Here is a 21803-nt window from a genome sequence, read left to right as displayed (position 1 = left end):
ATTTGTATACCTTTTTAAAGCATTTAGGGCAAATTAAAGAAAACCAAGACTCCAACTTAAAGCAACAGAGTTTATCAGTATCCTTCTGGTGGGGCTCAAACCTTACGTCTTGCAGAATAGGACACAGGGACTGCTACCTGCTGGCCCAGCTGTAGGAGGGTTAATATCTCCTCAGAGAGAACCACCAGTTGGTTTGCTTAGGATCCTTCATCCTCAGGTCAGTGGTACTACTTTTGTTCAGGATGATAGCATGTAATATTGTTGGATTTGGGCCCATTTTTTGAATTCTTGTTCTGTTTTTCACTGAAAAAATGCAGCTGAAACCATTGTGAAATTTGATGATGACCGAAATCATGATAGAGTCCCTTACATTCTGTGAGTCAGCTAGTGTATCTGTAAGTCACACTCTAGACTTGTTTAAATGATGGTTGATTTCTTAGTTGATTTTGTAAATAAGATAGATATTTTGATATTATTCACTAATAAGGAAAGTGACATTTTTGATAACTTGAGTTACACATATTTTAAAAGTCTCTGGTTCATCTATATGTGGAGTCTAAATTGAGGAGTAGATTCTAGAAATACTCCTATTAGCATGATTTTGCACCAAAAAAATTCTTCAGTCTATGGATGCTTTCGTTATGTCACCTAAAGACTTTAGAAATTATTTTAAATTAGTTGTTTTGTGCGTAATTGGTGGGTATTTTGTATTAATACCGTTGTTATTAGTAGCTTATTCTGCATACTTAAAGAACTATATATATTCCCTTTCCTAGGAGTTGGACGTTCAATGGAATCTAAGTTGGCATCTTTGGGAATTAAAACGTGTGGAGACTTGCAGTATATGACCATGGCAAAACTCCAGAAAGAATTTGGTCCCAAAACAGGTCAGATGCTTTATAGATTCTGCCGTGGCTTGGATGATAGACCAGTTCGAACTGAGAAGGAGAGAAAATCTGTTTCAGCTGAGATCAACTATGGAATCAGATTTACTCAGGTACTGATCATTGAACAGATTTTACCATCTGTTGTTCTTTATATTTTTACACAGTCCTACCTCTCTAATGAAACCATAAGACTCTTGATGCTTGAAATTAAGTCTTAAAACTGTGTATTCCCAGAGCCTCAGAAGGTGTTTTAAGGCAGTGTGTGGTAAGATATAGCCTAAGATAGGATTGAGACTGAGGAAACCTAGCTTTTGGGGAAATATACTAAAAGATTATGCTTTAGGGGCCAGTTCTTAGAGAACTTGAGATTATAATTATTCTCATTTACAGTGAAAAAAAAAATGAGAAAAATATTTTTAATGTTGAAATGCTTTTTAAGCTGTAGTTAAAATTAAGTTTCAGTGAACCCCTCCTTTTGCATGCTTTTGGAAAGCTGCAGCACAGATGGCTGAGTCGTTTCCATTTTCCTTCAGATTATGGATTTGGAAGTGTCTTGAATTTGTATGTACAAATGACACCATATCATAAGGATTTGAAATGTGATGAGTTAATTATACTCTCGTTCCTACACTGTGGACCTCAGGAGTTTGTTTCCTTGGGCATGGAGATAGAGAATGGTTGGGCTATAAGCACAGTGTTGGAACACATATTTTATTAGCATAGCTTATTACCATAATTACAAAATAATTTCAATAAGTCATTGATGGCATAGAAAAGAAAGAAAGGAAAAATATCTTTTAAAGTACTCATTACTTTTACTTTGTTAAGAAGGTGGGTATTTTTATTTAATAGTTGAGGGTATTCCAAACGTTTTCTTCTTCCTCTTCTTTTCCTTTTTTTTTTTTAAATGATGGAGTCTCCCTCTGTCGCCCAGTCTGGAGTGCAGTGGCGCAATCTCAGCTCACTGCAACCTCTGTCTGCTGGGTTCCAGCAATTCTTCTACCTCCCTAGTAGCTGGGATTACAGGTGCCTGCCTCTATGCCCAGCTAGTTTTTGCAGTTTTAATAGAGACAGGGTTTCATCATATTGGCCAAGCTGGTCTCAAACTCCAGATCTCAGGCAATTCGTCCTCCTCGGCCTCTCAAAGTGCTGGGATTACAGGCTTGAGCCACCATGCCTAGTCACTTTTTTTTTTTGAGACAGAGTTTCACTCTGTCACCAGGCTGGAGTACAGTGGCATTGTGTCGGCTTACTGCAACCTCCGCCTCCTGGATTCAAGTGATTCTCCTACCTTAGCCTCCCGAGTAGCTGGGACTACAGGTGTTCCCTACCACATCCAGGTAATTTTTATATTTTTGTAGAGATGGGGTTTCACCATGTTGGTCAGAATGGTCTCGATCTCCTGACCACCTTGGCCTCCCAAAGTGCTGGAATTACAGGCGTGAGCCACTGTGGCCGGCCCACATTTCTTTTTAATAGATGCTGAGCATGATAGTGAGTGACCAACATGTTTAATACTCAAAGTTAAAAGACTTACAAACAATTATTAGGTACATAGGAAAGTGGAATGGAAGTTTCTTCCTGTTTGCCTTTCTATAGCCAAAAGAGGCAGAAGCTTTTCTTCTGAGTCTTTCAGAAGAAATTCAAAGAAGACTAGAAGCCACTGGCATGAAGGGTAAACGTCTAACTCTCAAAATCATGGTACGAAAGCCTGGGGCTCCTGTAGAAACTGCAAAATTTGGAGGCCATGGAATTTGTGATAACATTGCCAGGTAAGCTCATCTCAAAAATGATATTGGTAATTATATTTCAGTACAGGTTGTTATAAGTAATAGAAAATGAAGAAAACCAAGGAGGAGTTTGAATAAAGAGCTGTAAACCCATGTTACCTGGCGTTCTGGAGAAGCAGGCATCAGTCCAAGGCATTCAACTTAGGTTAATGCACTTGGTTTCAGCCAGGTCTACCCCCATGGAGGTTGGTTTGACAGCATTCCTGACCTTGGCAGCCCTTGCTTGGGGTCTTCAGGCTGTTAACTTTACTGCATGGACAGAAAGGGCAAGGCTGCAGACCAAAGGGACTGCTATAGCTTTTGGACTTGGTGAAACTTTATTCCTTAGGGAAATTTCAGTGTAGTTCTTAAAAACAATGATACAGGCCGGGTATGGTGGCTCATGCCTGTAATCCCAGCACTTTGGGAGGCCAAGGCGGGTGGACCACTTGAAGCCAGCAACTCAAAATCAGCCTAGACAACATGGCGAAACCCCATCTCCAGTAAAAATATAGAAGTTAGTTGAGCATGGTGGTGCTTGGCTGTAGTCCCAGGTACTCGGGAGGCTGAGGTAGGAGAATTGATTGAACCTGGGAGGCAGAGGTGGCAGTGAGCCGACATCACGCCAGTTCACTTCAGCCTGGGTGACAGAGCAAGATTCTGTCTCAAAATAACGATGATACACAAAGACAGACTATAGTAGCTATAAAAATGATGGTGAAGGAGAGCAACTTCATTTACATAGGTGTATAGATTTAATTGGTGAAAAGATGAATGAATCACTGTAATGTCTGAAAACTGGCAAAAGCACTTAAAAACCCTACTTTTTTTTTTTTTTTTTTTTGAGATGGAGTCAGGCTCTGTCGCCAAGGCTGGAGGGCAGTGGCGTGATCTCAGCTCACTGCAAACCTCTGTCTCCTGGATTCAAGCGATCCTCCTATCTCAGCCTTCCAGGTAGCTGGGGCTACAGGTGTATGCCGGCATACCCAGATAATTTTTTTTGTATTTTCAGTAGAGATGGGGTTTCACTATGTTGGTAAGGCTGGTCTTGAACTCCTGACTTCAAATGATCCATCCACCTCAGCCTCCCACAGTGTTGGAATTACAGGCATGAGCCACAGTGGCCTCTGACATTTTGATTTTTTATGTCAAGGCCAGCCGCTTAATATTAAACTTCATGTAAGATTTGTGACCACTATGAAGATCCTTGGTTTTACATGTCATTTTACCTGTCAAACCAAAACCGTGTTTTATCTGTTAAACCAAAATTTTGAGACTTTTGTCACTGTGAAAGCTACTTATAAGGAACTATAAAGTATAGTTTTGTTGACGTTTAACTCAAGCCAACCGTCCACAGTACATTCGTGTATATGATGATACTGCCAGACTATGAGGTGACTGCTCTTAAACAGAGAAACTCCAAGTTCACCGTAAATGCGTTTGTTCACCATGAAAGCAGGAATTACAAGTTACGATTAAACAACATAATGTATAAAATACATTTTTATCAGTTGCTTATCTTGAATTTTTATATTTACCTACCCAAGTGTTACACATGTATCTCAAATAGTAAGTAGTATTGTCATGTGTTTATTTACTTTAAAAATGTATTTTTGTAGAAACAGGATCTCGCTCTGAGGCCCAAGCTGGTCTTGGAACAATCCTTTTGCCTTGGCCTCCCAATGTTTTGGGATTACAGGTGTGAGCCACTGTGCCCAGCCTTTAGGGGTTATTTCTATAAGTTGACTAAGTAATACGATTATCTTTTTAAATAGTCTCTAAGTGAAAATCAGCTTCAATTTATAATATTTTTTTCTGGGAATATTTCCTGTTTAAAGGTCTGGAACTTTATTTGTTCATTATACATGGAAAGGACCATCCAAAACATAAAATAACTTTCCTTTGGAAAGAGAACTGGTAGTAATTTATTAATCTATTACTGTGTTAGAAATTCTATTTGCCATGAGACACTCTGCTCATGCCAGAGAAGCTCAGAAGGCTTTGATGAAATGGTGCGTGAGGTCAGCACATCTTTGGGACCTAATAGAGCTGATGAATCATTTGGTCCTCCTTCAAGAGTTCTTAAAGATCTAAGAATTGTATATTGGTTTTTCTCTATAAACACAGTGAAAGGAGAGTCAAGAACCAAAATACAGAGAATATTTGCTGTACCTCAGCATATATTATTTGTACATAATCTTAGAACCTAAAACTTCTCTTGGAATCAAGAACATTGTGTTTACCATTCATTTGTGCTTTGGTTGAAAAATGTTATTTATTTTTGTATGTGTTAACTAACATTTATCTTTTTCTAAATTTCTCAACTTTATTTCCAGTTGACTCACGTGTCCATTATCGTTTTTACCTTAAAATTCCAGTGCAGCATAATTTTTCTCTTTCCCCTTTGTTGCCAATGTAACTAGTATTTTTGTCTTTTTTGAAGGGAGATTATGGCATTCACTTTTAGAACCTTTGTTGTAACTGTTTACAACTTTTCTATAACTCTTTAAACAGTTCCATACTACTGAAGTACTAGTGAATATACATGGAATGAAGCTTTTGTTTTTTAATTCTAACACTTACAGGACTGTAACTCTTGACCAGGCAACAGATAATGGAAAAATAATTGGAAAGGCGATGCTAAACATGTTTCATACAATGAAATTAAATATATCGGATATGAGAGGGGTAAGTGTTTGATAAAATTGTAAATTCTGACTTTCTGTAATGTTTCTCTCATTTGAGGCTTGCCCTCAGAATGGCTATTGCTGGCATGTAGAGACTTTATATGTATCTTTAGCTGCTTTATGATACAAGAAAAAGAAACAAAAATTCTTGACTTTCTCCGATTTGATCTCCTTCATTTTCAAATAATTTTCTTAGATTCTTATTGTACTTTCCAAGTTACCCCTAATTAACCAGGGGCTAATATACATGTTCCCCCGTTCTTGTTTTTTAGAAGTGAATATAACTGTTAGGAGTATGAATACATAAATTTTGTACCTTTAAGTCCTTTTTAATCAGACACATACTCTGCTATATGAAGACCTAGAAGGAAGTGAAACCACAGGCACATCAAGATGCCTTTAAAACAGGCAAGAGGCATCAAAATGTCAAAACCATAGATTACAGGTGCCCACCATCACACCCAGCTAATTTTTTAATTTTTAGTAGGGACAGGGTTTCACCATGTTGGCCAGGCTGGTCTCGAGCTTCCTGACCTCAGGTGATCCACCTGCCGCTGCCTCCCAAAGTGTTGGGATTACAGGTACGAGTCACTGTAAGTGGCCACCATCCCTACTGAAAATACAAAAATTAGCCAGGTGTGGTGGTGCATGCCTGTAGTCCCAGCTACTCGGGAGGCTGAGGCATAAGAATCACTTGAACCTGAGAGGCAGAGCTTGCATGAGTCACTCCAGCCTGGGTGACACAGTGAGGCTATCTCAAAATAAAAAAATCTTTAGAGCTTTAGTTTTATGTGTGCATGTGTAAGTAAGGGTTGTTTTGGCTTGATGTGGGCTTTGTGGAAGTATGAGTCGCTAAGCCAGACATAAGTGAAATTTCTACCTGAAATACTGTTACAATGGCACTTTATGGAGGGATCTGTGGTGTATGTACTGTTCTTCACTCCCATCGATATTTTTTGAGAAGTACTTCCTTTTAAAAAGATAAAAATAGTGAGGTTTCCAAGTAGACTGTCCTCAATTTTTTTTTTAATCCTAATTTAAAAACTCAGTTGACTAGAACATCAGTGGAATACTGTATTCCACTTGTTTGGATTTTCTGATTTTAAAGACCTTTTGGTGTATTTTGGGAGAACTGGATACTTTCAAGATTGAGATGAAAATCTAGAAATTGTTTTTTAATAAGTCATATATAAGACTGAATACTTTGATTTACCTTTATTCTATAAACAGGATCTAGGAGATAGTGAAAAGGATTTGCTGAGGATTTTGCTTTGTTGAATTCATATTTTCACTTTAGTTTTCCTAGAAGCACTCTTTTTTCTGGGTTCTAGGTTGGGATTCACGTTAATCAGTTGGTTCCAGCTGATCCGAACACTTCCACATGTCCCAGTCGCCCATCGATTCAGTCAAGCCACTTTCCTCGTGGGTCACACTCTGTCCGTGATATCTTCCAAGTTCAGAAAGCTATGAAATCCACAGAAGAGGAGCACAAAGAAGGTTGGTGGTCATCAGTGTGGTTCTTGTTTAAGTGCTGCTTATGTCCTTGGAAAAGGTGGAAGTTGGTTTTAAAATTGACACAGCTTTATGTGATTTAAAAAATATTTATATTCTTCATTATGATGAATCAATAATAAAGTTATTTTATTTGCAATAGACAGAGGAAATCAGGGATTAAAGGCCCTGCCCGATGATCTGAAGGGGGTATTTTCTGTATTTTCTCTTTGTAGTATTTCTGGCTGCTGTGGATCTGGAAATATCATCTGCTTCTAGAACTTGCACTTTCTTGCCACATTTTCCTGCACATCTGCCAACCAGTATCAGTCCTGATACTAACAAGACTGAGTCTTCAGGGAAATGGAATGGTCTGCATTCTCCTGTCAGTGTGCAGTCAAGACTTAACCTTAGTATAGAGGTCCCGTCACCTTCCCAGGTACACTTTTATGGTCCTAAATATAAGTACAAAAGTCGTTTACAAATGAAAATGGTATTTTTATTTCTTCATCCTAAGAAAGGGAGAAAGGGCCACTTGTTAGGGTAAGTTATGATGTTGATTCTAAGTAAGCAATAATTGGGTTGAGTGAAAGTGCTTTTGCAAAGATTTGCAGCTCTTGCAAGGTATAAAGCATGGTTGAAAGGCAGGCCTCCTGGGAACTGCCATTGTCTGTGACAGTGGTCATTGTGTAGACTTACTGTATTCAGCAAGGCAGCTTTAGTGATTAGTGGGGAAGTAGAGGCCTTACTTCAAAGCTTTTTTTTTTTTGCAGTATTTGCAAACAGGTTTCTGGGATGGTATTTAATTCAGCTTGTATGGGCTGTACATGTGTACTGCTGGCATGGCTGTACTGCTGGCGTGGTAGCACCTTAAGCCATATTGGGAAGTTTATTTGTGCCCCTGCTCCCCTTCCATGGAAGGAGGTCGAAGGAGATGTTAAATACTTGCTGTAAAACTAGGGGATGGGGCAATTCTGATATGCATGTTGTATTGGTTCCCAGCTGCTGGTGACAGATACCCGCAGTTGTTCCTGGCAAGATAAGATTGGCCTACCCAGCTGATGGGATTGCATGTTTCCAAAGGGCCAAACGTGCATGGACAGGTGGAGGGAGGTCCTGGCCAACGGATAGTGGATTCTGTACTGCAAGTTGAGAAAAGTCAGCTTCTAGAACCCTTTCTTCTAGCGTGCCATTCTCAGAGTACAATTATTTGTATTTTGGGCGGGGGGTCTCTCATCTGAAAAGTGAACCTTTGACCCAGGATTGTTACCTGTCCAGACTTTTAACATGTGCCTCAGGCCTTCCCCCCTCCTCAGGGTGGAATTTGGTTTCAGCTTCATCAAGGCTATTCATTTCTGTTGGCTCCATCTGCAGGACATTCCCTGAGTATATTTGGCCTTACCTGGTCACGTGGTAGTGGCCGGTAGTGTATACACTTCTCTCCAGACTATGCGTATTACTTCAGGCTTCAGTGACAAAAGGCCAAGACATTCCAAAAATGTGCTTATTTGGGGGTGCCTTTCGTAGCTTGATGGTCTGTACCTTACACTAGTTATCCACAGTGTTCAAATTGAAATTTAAAGTGGCATGTCAACTCCCCAACACCTCGTCTCTGAGCGTGCTTTAACTTCAGACTCTGTTCGGCATTTTATAGCTGGATCAGTCTGTTTTAGAAGCACTTCCACCTGATCTCCGGGAACAAGTAGAGCAAGTCTGTGCTTTTCAGCAAGCAGAATCACGTGGCGACAAAAAGAAACAACCAGTAAATGGCTGTAATTCAGGAATTTTGCCACAACCGGTTGGGACAGTCTTGTTGCAAATACCAGAACCTCAAGAATCGAACAGTGACACAGGAATAAATGTAATAGCCCTTCCAGCATTTTCACAGGTAAGTTAAATAGGGGGATCCTCTGCTGTAGTTTCAGTATTCTTACCCGCTGCTCCAGTTCAGGCCCTGTGTCACTTGCCTTTCTCCTCTGTATCTTACACCTCTTCTGCTGGGGAGAGGAGGGGAGGGTGGGCTTGTCTCCATCTCCTGCATCTGCAGCTTCCTGCTGAAGCAGCAGAGGGAAGACATGGGGGAAGGCATGGTAAGACAGAAACACATGGATCTGGCCCAAACATATCAGTGGCCACACTTGCATACAACACAGTGGAGATGTATAATCCTACACGGGGGACAGTAACAGCCTGAGTTTCTGTTTTAATGTTTTGCTTCCCATTTTCTACTAGTGCATTTTACCCTGGTGGTTTTGCTGTTGTTGTGGGTTTTCTTAAGTTAGTATTCTTAATTCCTTATTCTTGCTCTAACCATTTTGAAGATTTAACCAGCTTTGATAATTGGGGACCTGTTAAGAATTCGTAAAGATCAGAAAAGTATTATTTGAAAACAAAATCTATTTTGTGAAAAACATAAACCAGTTACCATCTAGAATTAGCTCAGGTTCGAGTTTGACCTTGTCTTTTCCACTAGGTGGACCCTGAGGTATTTGCTGCCCTTCCTGCTGAACTTCAAAGGGAGCTGAAAGCAGCATATGATCAAAGACAAAGGCAGAGCGAGAACAGCACTCACCAGCAGTCAGCCAGCACATCTGGTGAGCCTTGGAAGTGGCATGTAACAAAAATGAAAATAAAGAGTAATGGAGTCACTCTGGTGTGTAATTATTGGCAGTGTATAATGGCCAGAGTCTAAGCTGTTAGTGGCATTAAGAGCTCTTTGTATTGGGATATCTGAAGTATACAATATGAGTAAATACCATATTTCTAATTGGGTTTGTGTCTGTATTTTCATGATTTAAATACACTTTTTACTTTTTAAAAAGTTGGAATAGGACATTGCCAGAAGTGTTTTGAATTACTTGTTGAGCTAGTTGTCCTTTGAGATGAATACATCAAAGAATGTAGGTTCAAAACAAAATCTGAAAGTTTCTGGATAAGCATCACAAACACCAAACCCACATTTATTACTGCTTATCATAGATGAGCAACATGCCAAAGGTCAAATTAGTAAGTGGCAAAGCGAAGAGAGAATTGGAGAGCCTGCACTTTCAGCCATGGCCATCCACTGCCTCTCACTCCTGGCAGGAGGGGCGGGGTGGGCTAGGGAGACTGTTACATTTTGGAGGAGGAAAGAGAACCCAATGCAGACTGTCTGTACTCATATTATCATTTTGTGGAGGATCTTATATCCATCTTCTTTTAGTGCCGAAGAACCCTTTACTTCAGCTAAAGCCAGCAGTGGTGAAAGAAAAGAAACGAAATAAGAAAAAAAAACCCATCGGTTCCCCAAAAAGGATTCAGAGTCCTTTGAAAAACAAGCTGCTTAGTAGTCCTGCAAAAACTCTGCCAGGGGCCTGTGGGAGTCCCCAGAAGTTAATTGATGGATTTCTAAAACATGAAGGACCTCCTTCAGAGAAACCTCTGGTAATTCTTTAATGTGGACCTTTATGAGATCTTAATGTACCTGGATAATGTGTGAATATAGCAATTTTATCCTTTGTTTTCTTAACAGGAAGAACGCTCTGCTTCTACTTCAGGTGTGCGAAGCCTTTCTAGTTTGCAGCCTGACCCAGCTGGCTGTGTTAGACCTCCAGCACCCAATCTAGCTGGAGCTGTTGAATTCAATGATGTGAAGACCTTGCTCAAAGAATGGATAACTACTATTTCAGGTTGGCTTGGCCTGTGTTAGATGGCCCAAGGCTGAGATGTTGTGGTTTCATGATTTGAGAACATAAACAGACTAAACTATGGAGATTTAACCCATTTCTTTAACTCTAATAAGCTTAAAGGAGCTACCCCAAATCTTTTAAATTCTGGGGCTTGCTTTGAAAAGTAACAAAGCCCATTCCTTTGAGAGCCGTAGGTTAGTGGTATAGTTGTAGAAATGCAGTTTTCCTTTATCCTTGCAGATTTCTGCCTTTCTCCTTCAAAAAGATATACTGGTCCTCATTTGAAGTTTTTCCCCTTCCTAGATCCAATGGAAGAAGACATTTTGCAGGTTGTGAAATACTGTACTGATCTAATAGAGGAAAAAGATTTGGAAAAACTGGATCTAGTTATAAAATACATGAAAAGGTAATTCATCACTTTTATCAAATGGGGGAAAAAATGGCATGTCACAATGACTAATTGAGGGTGTACTACTGAGAATTTGTAAACTTTCTGGGAGACTACTCATTAGGATTAATGAAAAAGTGATATCCTTTATTTTGAAATCCCAGAGAAAGAAGTGCTATATTGACTGAGTAGTAAATAAGATCAAAGTGTGTTGTCTTCAAGGTCTTTCTTACACGTGATTAAAATACCATAGGAAGTGGGCTAGGCACAGTGGCTCACATGTCAGGAGGCTGAAGTGGGTAGATCATTTGAGACCAGACTGGCCAAAATGGCATAATTTAATCTCTACTGAAAAATAAAAAAATAAATAATATGGGCGTGGTGGCATGTGTGGTCTCAGTCGGGAGGTGGGGGCTGCAGTGAGCAGTAGTTGTACTACTGCATTCTATCCGGGTTGATAGAGACCTTCTCTCAAAAAAAGAAAATGGTTTCTTGGGTGTTTTGGGATTTTTAATTTTTTTTTTGGAGACAAGAGTCTCACTCTGTCACCAGGCTGGAGTGGCTCACTGCAGCCTCTGCCTCCTGGGTTCCAGCAATTCTCCTGCCTCAACCTTCTGGGTAGCTGGGATTACAGGCGTGTCACCATGCCCAGCTCATTTCTGTATTTTTTTGTAGAGATGGGATTTCACTATGTTGACCAGGTTGGTCGTGAACTTCCAACCTCAGCTTATCTGCCCGCCTTGGCCTCCCAAATTGTTGGGATTACAGGCATGAGCCACTGCACCCGGCCAGGATTTTTTTGTTTGTTTGTTGGCCAAAGTCAATTTTTATATGTAAAAAGGAATAGTCTTTAAGGACCTTTCCTAATGATGTTTCTTTTCTCCCCACCTTTAGGTTGATGCAGCAATCGGTGGAATCGGTTTGGAATATGGCATTTGACTTTATTCTTGACAATGTTCAGGTGGTTTTACAACAGACTTATGGAAGCACATTAAAAGTTACATAAATATACCCAGAGAGCCTGATGCTCTCCGATAGCTGTGCCATAAGTGCTTGTGAGGTATTTGCAAAGTGCATGATAGTAATGCTCGGAGTTTTTATAATTTTAAATTTCTTTTAAAGCAACTGTTTTGTATATTTCTTTTCAAAAAGTGCCAAATTTGTCAGTATTGCATGTAAATAGTTGTGTTAATTCTTTTACTGTAGCATAGATTCTATTTACAAAATGTTTGTTTATAAAGTTTTATGGATTTTTACAGTGAAGTGTTTACAGTTGTTTAATAAAGAACTGTATGTATATTTTGTACAGGCTCCTTTTTGTGAATCCTTAAAAACTCAACTCTAGGAAGCAACTACTGTTTATTATACTAAAAGGCTGAAAAACCTCCAGGCCAGACTGCTAAGCTCTGAAATTCCTGAGAGGTCTCAGACCGGGATTCTACTTGTTCCAAGAAAGGGTAAAGCTTCTAAACCATCTTATTCTTGTCTCCAAGCACGAACACAGGAGCATGTTAAGAAAATCTTTACTTCTTCCATGCGGAGAAATCTACATATTTTGAATTAGAAACACCCTCACACCCACTTGAAGATTTTTTCCTGGGAACATTATTGTCCCACAGATCAGAGGTGGTATTGTCTTTGCCTCTACTGGCCATTGAGAAACTTTGATGATAAAAAGGAACGGTATAGATTTTCAAGCGTATATAAAGTATTTTTATGCTATATGTTTTGCCGTGACTTTAAAATAAAAAAATAGTTTAAAAGTCTATGCTAGTGGGTATTTGGAACTTTTTCCTCAGACACCCCACACTGACTTCAAAACAGCCACAAAACTAGCTACAGATTACTACATGAATGAATCATTAAGGTTTGCCTGCTACAATTTAGAAGCACTAAGCCCAAATATCAGGAAATGTATGCATGATGGAATTTTCTAGGACAAAACATACCGAGATTAATGTATAAAAATCTCTACTGTTACCAGGTGCTGGCATTCAAGGTAGTGTGACCATTGTTGGTAAGATGATTCTTGTCCTAGGAGGACAACTTTTGGGAGAGAAGCTACACTAACAAGGAAGCCTAACAGAGCTTACTGATCGATGTCTCTTTTCTTTATTGGTAGTTTGGTTTGGAATTGGGATGATTACAATGGACTCACGACTACACAAGCAGTAAAAAGCAGCCAGCTGTGCTTTTACACCATGGTTTCACATGAAGCAGATAAATGTCAGAATACCTAATTTTCTATTTTATAAAAGCCCTAAAGGCATATGGCAGAAGAATGCTGGGAAGAATATGCATAAATAAAGAAGTATTTCTGACATCAAAAAAGTCCCAAGAATCACAAAATCTGCGGAAGCTTGGTTAATCAAATACTGCAGTACTGATTTAATCAGTATAAAATTGAAAGAGCTTTAGATCTGTAATAAAAATCCAAATTTGGGGAAGGGCAAACTTTAAAACAGCAGCCAAGTAGAGAAGGGTTGGGGAAAGGAGGGGTGAGTGAACAGGCACATTGGAACTGTGGGGACATGTAACTGACCACTGTCAAACCAGTGTAAGTTTCTTGGTTTCTCATGGAAAACATTTTATACACCTATTTTTCTTCCTTCCATATTTAAGTCCATTAGTGTCCAGATATATCTGTTCCATTTTTTGTCTTGTTTTGTTGGGATGTTACAACACAGTATTGCATTTTCTCCAGTTCCCGTTCCACGTGGAAAAATTAGATGATTTCAGATACTTTCTTCAGCTCCACAATAAGCTGCCAATCACTCTTCTGCATTTCATCTCTGAACCAGTCTTTGAGTGCATCAATGGACTGCCAGCTGTTCTTCAATGCCCGAGGCACAAACAGGGTAAACACAAACAGGTAAAAAAAAAATCTGTGGCCCCAGATGCCTGCTGTCACTGTAATCAAGCTTAAGCAGAAATAAAAACAGGGCTTGCCTGCCTAGGGGACTAGAATTCCAAAATCACATCTGGTTGGCATGTCAGGCACAAGGGGACCTAAAAGTCCTAGCTGCTTCTCTGTTGGTGCTGCTTTCCTGATGGGGCAACTTCCTCATCAGCCAAGGCCCAGCTAGAGATCAAGCCCTAATGGGGGATCCAGCCCCATCAGATTCTACAATCAACCTGAAGCCCAAGGAGCTTCTGCCATGTTTCCTGAAATACTTACCTTACTGACAAGAATGTCTGTAGCTTCAAAATGTCTTCCAAACATTTTGGGTGACTCACCAGGGATAGGTTCTATTTTTACACAGACTTCTTGTCCTTTTGTGGCAACATCCACTTGTTTATGGTTTATTTCAATACTTGTTACTATTCCGATGTCAACAAACTGTAAAATAAGAACAAATTACAGGGGCATGCAGGAGAATTCATGCCCATCACAGGATCCATGACTGGATAGCTGAAGTAAGAACTGGAGCACAAGAGACTGTTTTCAAAGTCATGGCAGTGCGATCCTTCACTCATCACTTAATGTCTCACAGTGTAGCATTCTCATCTGGTAAATTAGGCTTGCACCACCACACAGCCTATTCCCTTCACATGTTGTAAGAGTGACAGGAGATAATGCGCTCTGCAAAACATTACAAGTGCCCTGTTGACCCAATGTCATTTTCTATTTTTGTTGTACTGTTTTACGTGACAGGTGTCCTAACAGGAGGGATCAACAGGGACAGAGGGTCTGAGTCAGGAATGAGCTTGAGGTGACTGGTGGGAATGAAGTCATATTGAGGACCTCATCCTGAAATTAAAGAATGATGGCCTGTGAGCAGATGACTGACGTGATCTCAGAGTTTTGGGGAAAAAACCCTGACTACCTTGTGGAGAAAAACATTCAAGAGACTAAGAGGGAAAACAGGGAGAGCTTTGGTTTAGGAGGCCAAAGCCACATAGAAAATAATTACCACAAATAAATGCCCTGGCTTAGTCCAGTGAAATGGTAGAGAAGCTATGACAACTTCTAAGTGCCATTGCCCATTACAGGAACCAGTTTGGGGCAGGGAAAGTACTAGATGAGGCTGAAACATTTCACTGCACCAGAAAGAAAGAAGATGCTCCAGCGTGTTGTGTGTCAAGGATACAGGGGATACAGGAACCAGTTTAAATCCTCTGAACACACTGGATAATCTGAGTATCCAAAGAATAAAGGTAATGGATTGTAACACATCAAAAAAACCGCTGAGTCTATGGGATAACTGGATAAAAAAGTCAGTGGGAAGGAGGTTGTTTCTAAGAGATGGGGGGGATGGGTTACCCACAATTTTCTAACTGTCTATTTGATAGCTGACTTAAGCAAGGCTTGCCAGTGGGTACTAAAACCACTGCGATAAAGGCTGTCAAGAAACAGGATGTCCATCAGGAACTCTAGGTACCAGACAGATTACGGAGTAATTACCAAGGGGCAAGTTTCTAATGGAGATGGTTGGCAGCGAGCACTTTCCCCAAGGAATCAGAGCATCGGCAGCAGTGATGCAGCCTGGGTCATGCAAGAGGCAGGCACCTGTATGGGTGTCTTTCCAATAATTCTAACCTGTGTCTAGTAGGGAAGGAGGGAAACGAAATGTGCAACTGAAACTTATATTTTTGCTTGGGACGCACATGGGTGTCCCCCGTTTCACCTGACCTGCTTCCACCGTCACCCCCATCACTATCGGATCTCGAGGATTAAAAATGTACTGAGGGAGTATTTTCATCTTGCAGGGAAATACTGCTATGTGCCTGAAAGAAAAAAGAATTTTTAAGCTTACAGAATCACCTAAACATGGAAAGAAAAAGTGCAGCTGAACATGAAGCTTCTGTCTTTAGAGGAAAGCAGCTTTCCTCAGCGGCCACAGGAGAGGGGCAGGCAGGGTGCTGCAGCCCAGAGCTATCCCATACCCAAGGCACTTCTTCCTTTTTTTTCTTTTTTTTGAGACGGAGTTTCGCTCTTGTTACCCAGGCTGGAGTGCAACGGCGTGATCTCGGCTCACCGCAACCTCTGCCTCCTGGGTTCAGGCAATTCTCCTACCTCAGCGTCCTGAGTAGCTGGGATTACAGGCACGCGCCACCATGCCCAGCTTATTTTTTGTATCTTTAGTAGAGACGGGGTTTCACCATTTTGACCAGGATGGTCTCGATCTCTTGACCTCGTGATCCACCCGCCTCGGCCTCCCAAAGTGCTGGGATTACAGGCTTGAGCCACCGCGCACAGCATCCTTTTCTTAACCTCTTCCCATTCTATTGCTTCCCAAGTCCTTGCTTTCTTCTCTTTTAAAACCCTAACCCCAAAAGAAGCTGTATCACAGGTTCTGTTCCTAGTTTAAAACTCTGAGCATGGCTGCTGAAGATGTCAGCCACACTCTAGGGCTTAGAATCTAGGTCGTACCTGGTGACAGGTCTTTGTTTGGCACATGTGTAGGCTACTGGGGGACCAAATAGACATCAAACCATATTATCGCCCTCCTTTTCTCCACCACGTTCCCAAACCATTTGATCCAAAAAGGTCACTACATAATTAGCCTGCTTATTGAGCACATGCTTAAAGTGCTTTAAAAGTTTCCAGCAGTCTTCCTAATCAAGTAGAATCTTCTTGAGGTTTCATGATCTAAAGTGAGCATATACCGGTCTAAACCCTAATATTTACTAGTAAGCTCCACTTAAAAATGTATCCCAAACTCTGCCGTCACTACCGTCAGTGTGGTGTGAATCACCTGAGCGTCTTGCTTGGACTATGGAAGCGTCCTGAGAGGCTTTCGTCACTGACTTCCTAACAACCCAAGGTCCACATAACAACCCAGTTAACCATTCTGATTGTGAATCAACAGCCTTGGCAGTGCTTTCTTGCACAACTCAGAGAAGCTAAATGCTTCCCATGGCCTGTAAGATCCTTGACAATACAGGTCCCGCCACCCTCTCTGACCTCATCTATCACTGTCCCCTCTGGTCACTCTGCCTTGCACTGCCATTCTATCTGGACACTCACCACGTACCTGTGCAGCTTACTGTCTGAAGAGATGAGATGCCTTCCCCAACCACATCATTAATCACAGCCCCTCCTCTCTTTATCTAGGCCCTTCCCTGCTTTATTTGGTTTTTAGAACTTCTCATACATGTGTTGATTGTCTCACATAAGACCATGTCCCAGGCCAGGTGCAGGGGCTCAAACCTATAATCTCAGCACTCTGGGAGGCAAAGGCAGGAGGATCACTTGGGTTCAGGAGTTCAAGACCAGCCCGGCCAACATGGCAAAACCCCGTCTCCACCAAAAATACATAAAATCAGCCAGGCATAATGGTGTGAGCCTGTAGTCCCAACTACTCGGGAGGTTGAGGCGGAGGATCACTTTAGCCCAGTAAGCAGAGATTGGGGTGAGCCATGATCACGCCATTGCACTACAGTCTGGGTGACAGAGAAAGACCTGTCTTAATGGAAAAAAAAGAAAAAAAAAAAAAAGTGTCCTCTCACCTCCAAGAGGGGGGAGCCTGACCTGGTTCTCTGCTGATCCCTCCTCTACCACTACAGCAGTGTATGCACTGTGAGTACTAGCAAAGTTTGGTACAGGAATGGATTTCTCTCCCACAGAATCTCTTACCTTATTTACCAGTTTTCCTCACTCAAATTTTGTTACTTCTATGCAATCCCAGATAAAGAACCCATACAAGATAAAGTCCCCAAATTTAATTAACTACTAACCCGTTAAAGACACCCAAGACTGCCAAGATCATTAAACTGAAAGGTCACAGACAAGACTTGTTTGCACACTGCTGGAATGTCCCCAGGATGCTGGGCTGGTTTGTAACACACCACTTCAGGATGCAGCCTCTGGTAGATGAGTAAATGCCATGCTCTTGCTGTTGACAGCCCTTTCTAGAATTCAGTAATTCTCAACCATGTTCATTCACAAAGACTTAAAGTAAATAAAAACAGTAACTTACTTAAATTCTTCTTGTTTCTGTTTCTTGTAGTCTTGTCTATATTTTGTAAAGGCATCAAATAAGTGATAAATAATTTCTGCACTAAAAATTCTAACTCCTAAACTATCAGCCATTTCTTGGGCATCTCGTTCAATTCTCACATCTAAGGCCAAAATTACTGCATACCTAAAAGGTTTAAACACATCAAAGACCCTTCAATCAAAACCAGAGTAAGTCACAGAGGACAGTTTTTTAAGATAGAACAGTTTTAAGACAGGTAGGTAACATGAAAGCCTTCATAGCAAGAGAAATTACTTACTGAGGGTCATGTTCCAACATCACCGAAGCCTTCATAACATCTTTTTTATGCACTGGGCCAATGTTAATTCCTGCATACTGCAAAAATGGGAGTTTCCAGGTTTATCTCTATGTATCAGGTAATGTGATGGCACCAAAAAACCACGACCAACCACCACCCACTTGTGGAGCTAGGTGTAGTTACTTACGGGCACTTCTGATGTTTTCAGAAATTCAAGTAGAGCTTCCAAAGAACCCAGTGTAGATGCCTGGACATAGACTCCTTTTTCTTCTAACTTGATAGCATTTAGTGTCTGCTTTAATTCATGGATCAATTCATCCTTGAAAGGAAATCAGATTTGATAAGGCTGTCAACACACTTCTATCATCAGCAGTCTAAAAATTGTGTTTCTCTCTTTGGTTCAGTACTCATCTGCAAATATGAAACCAAGGCTTAGAGAGAGCAAGGCATAATAGAACCTGTGCTGGAATGGAGGAGATTCTGGGGGCCATACACGAGCTGTATGCTGATTCACCTTTGTCTTAGGTTTACCAACTTTGAAATACATTTAATCTCTGCTCCACTTGGCAAATACAGTAGGTGGGTGGGCAGAATTAAATAGTAGAGATGAAAAATTTTTTTAAAGTTAAAAAAGCACCACATAAATGTAATGTGTTATGGTAGCCCGAAAGCTCAGTACGACTTATAATGGTAGGAACTATCATAATCTCACGATCTCAGCAGTTCCTTCCTCATCACTGCTCCTCTGGAAATGGAGAAGAGATTTTTAACCAGGACAAGTTTATCAATGCCATTGAAGGGACATAAGTCTACTCCATACTCAGGACTAGGCGAAGAGGCAGGCCTGCCCTATTCTGTCACAGGCCCTGAGAGAGCTTATTCCCAGCGGCATGGCTCGATGCTGCCTAAATAAACACGGCCCCAGAACACAAGAGCCATGAGCTGGGAACAGTTGTTTTCTCTTTGGCAAGTGAACAAACTATGGCTCAAAGTCTACTTTCATGAAACTACAATGGACATGGGCCAACTGCTCGTTTAAACAGGCAAACAGGCTTTAAGATGACTACTAGTAACTATAAAGAATATACAGCTTCTAGCTTCTTTTTGAGATAGGGTCTCGCTTTCACCCAGGCTGGAGTGCAGTGGCATGATCTCGGCTCACTGCAGCCTCTTTCTCCCGGGTTCAAGTGATTCTCCTGTCTCAGCCTCCCAAGTAGCTGGCATTAAACACATGCGTCACTATGTCAAGCTGACTTCTAGCTTTTGACTCTCTTTTTTATTTGAATAAAATGCATTATTTTTAGAATTCCAGTACACATAAAAATGATACAAACTCCTAGGATTGTGCAAACTGAAATAATTTAAAAGCACCAAGTTTGCTAAGAAGCCAAGTGATGGCAGGCTTCACAAAGACAAAGAGCAGTTTTGGTCACCATCCCTAGCATGTGTACTGCTGACACTTGCCAGAACTCAAATAGCTTTTGAGGAATAAAAATATTAAATGAACTTATTTTAAGAACAGGGATTTCATCTTCTTTATAAGCCACGAGGAGGGGTAAACCAGCCAAGGTTTTCTCCAGGTCTTTTCCAAGAATCTTTACCCCCTAAGCTGCTTCTACTTCTTTTCATACTGGTTCTGTAGAGATAAAAAACATTTGCTACCAAATGTATTTGATAAGTGGTTAGCAGTAGGAGATGGTATAAGAGAATCTCATCATGACCTTGGAGTAAAGTTTCTTAAACTAGGCACAAGAAGCAATAACCACAACATAAAAGATTGATAAATTTTACATTAAAATTAAATATTTCAATTTCTCAAAATACCACAGTGAAAAAAGAGTCACAGAGTAGAAGATACTGCAAAACATACCAATAGACCTGTATTGTAAATATATAAGCACATATACATGTATAAGATAGATAATGGAGAAGAAAAATGTACATTTCATGAAGGAGGAAATAAATGGCTAATAAACATTTCTAAATGACCAACTGGGTTAACAAGTAAGCAAATGCACACTGAACTGGCAATGAGCTACATACACACTTACCAGAATGGCAAAAAAAGTGATGAAGATGTAAAACAACGAAACTGAAATACTGCAACTGAATATCTAATTTGTTATACCCACTGTAGATAAGTGTGGCCTTCACTTCTAGGTACACACACCCTGGGACACTGGCACAAACACACCAAGAGATATACACAAAAGGTCACAGCAGCAGCATCATTAGCAAGAACAAAACTGAAAAACTGGGCTGAGCATGGTGGCTCACGCCTATAATCCCAACACTTTGAAAGGCTGAGGTCAGGAGTTTCAGACTAGCCTGGTCAACATGGCAAAGTCTTGTCTCTACTAAAAATATAAAAAATCAGCCAAGTGTGGTGGCACACACCTGTAATCCCAGCCTAGATGACAGAGTGAGACTCCGTCTCAAAAAAAAAAACAACTGGAGATCACCTTTATTTTTCCATCAACAGAACAGATATGCTGTGATATACTCATATAATGGAATAGAAATCTTAAAATTATATACTTTTTTTATTGAAAACAGTTTTACTCTTTTTGCCCAGGCTGGAGTGCAATGGTGCAATCTCAGCTCATTGCAACCTCCGACTCCTGGGTTCAAGAAATTCTCCTGCCTCATCCTCCCGAGTACTGGGATTACATGCGTATACCGCCACACCAGGCTAAATTTTTTTGTATTTTTAGTAGAGACGGGGTTTCTCCAGGCTGGTCTTGAACTCCCGACCTCAGGTGATCTGCCTGCCTCAGCCTCCCAAAGTGCTGGGATTACAGGATGTGAGTCACTGCACCCGGCCAAAATATATACTTTTTTTTTTTTAACTAAAGGAGGCCAGATATAGGCCAGCCATAGCGGCTCATGCCTATAATTCCAGCACTTTGGAAAGATCAAGATGGGTGGATTGCTTGAGCCCAGGAGTTTGAGACCAGCCTGGGCAACATGGCACAACCCCATCTGTACAAAAATTAGACAGGTGTGGTGGCACGCACCCATAGTCCCAGGTATTCAGGAGGCTTAGGAGGGAGATCACCTGAACCTGGGGAGGTTGAGGCTGCAGTGAGCTGTGACTGCAACACTGCACTCCAGCCTGGGCGACACAGTGAAAGCCTATCTCTCTCTCTCTCGCTCTCACACACACACACACACAGACACACACACACACACACAAAGCCCGATATAAAAGTATACACTGAGAATAACTCCATTTCTACATAAAGAAAGTCCACAGACACTTTTAAGGGAAGCACTCTCAGACACCAAATCTACAAAGCAAAGCAAAAATAAAAAAGATATTAGTTACTATCATAAAATGCAAACGTGGTTACTCTAAGAAAGGTCGGGGGCTGGATGGGGAAGGCGGGGGAGCCAATCAGGAAGAAGCACACAGGAAGCCTCTGGGTGCCAGCAGCGTCCTGATTCTCCATCTGGTTGCTTCCCAAAAATTTGTTAAACTTTTCTTCTATATTATGTGTACTTTTCAGGAGCAATGTTTTATTTCACAATTAAATATGTTAAAACAAAAACAACAACTACAATTGATCCTTCAACAACATGGACTTGAACTGCATGTGTCCACTTAAGAATTTCTTCCACCTCTGCCACCAGAGACAGCAAGACCAACCCCCTCTCCTTCCTCCCTCTCAGCTTACTCAACATGAAGACAA

The 21803-nt window shown here is 40.9% G+C and overlaps 2 protein-coding genes across 45 annotated transcripts in view; one reads left to right on the top strand and one right to left on the bottom strand.

Moving 5' to 3' along the window:
- Nucleotides 1-12656, top strand: part of LOC100412058 (REV1 DNA directed polymerase) — an 84711-nt gene extending 72055 nt beyond the window's left edge. For 30 of the 44 annotated variants that reach the window (XM_078348775.1, XM_078348783.1, XM_035271733.3 and 27 more), the window contains 11 exons: nucleotides 777-997; nucleotides 2487-2659; nucleotides 5242-5344; nucleotides 6675-6840; nucleotides 7071-7273; nucleotides 8489-8722; nucleotides 9308-9428; nucleotides 10037-10257; nucleotides 10346-10502; nucleotides 10806-10908; nucleotides 11785-12194. In XM_078348775.1, the coding sequence (XP_078204901.1) occupies nucleotides 777-997; nucleotides 2487-2659; nucleotides 5242-5344; nucleotides 6675-6840; nucleotides 7071-7273; nucleotides 8489-8722; nucleotides 9308-9428; nucleotides 10037-10257; nucleotides 10346-10502; nucleotides 10806-10908; nucleotides 11785-11896 (1814 nt within the window). In that variant the 3' untranslated portion in view covers nucleotides 11897-12194. The other 14 variants (XR_013526328.1, XR_013526327.1, XR_013526326.1 and 11 more) reach the window with 4 other exon arrangements.
- A 594-nt stretch (nucleotides 12657-13250) lies between these two features.
- Nucleotides 13251-19713, bottom strand: LOC100414409 (eukaryotic translation initiation factor 5B-like). The gene is made up of 4 exons (XM_078348795.1): nucleotides 18299-19713; nucleotides 18112-18188; nucleotides 17814-17978; nucleotides 13251-15618 (listed from the first exon to the last, which is right to left on the bottom strand). The coding sequence occupies exons 2-4, from the start codon at nucleotides 18144-18146 to the stop codon at nucleotides 15426-15428; spliced, it is 393 nt and encodes a 130-aa protein (XP_078204921.1). The 5' UTR covers nucleotides 18147-18188; nucleotides 18299-19713; the 3' UTR covers nucleotides 13251-15425.
- Between the last annotated feature and the right edge of the window lie 2090 nt (nucleotides 19714-21803).

This window comes from Callithrix jacchus, chromosome 14 (assembly GCF_049354715.1).
Source record: "Callithrix jacchus isolate 240 chromosome 14, calJac240_pri, whole genome shotgun sequence".
Lineage (NCBI taxonomy): Eukaryota > Metazoa > Chordata > Mammalia > Primates > Cebidae > Callithrix > Callithrix jacchus.
Note: the sequence above shows the minus strand (reverse complement) of the source record. Positions and strands in the feature narration are given on the sequence as shown.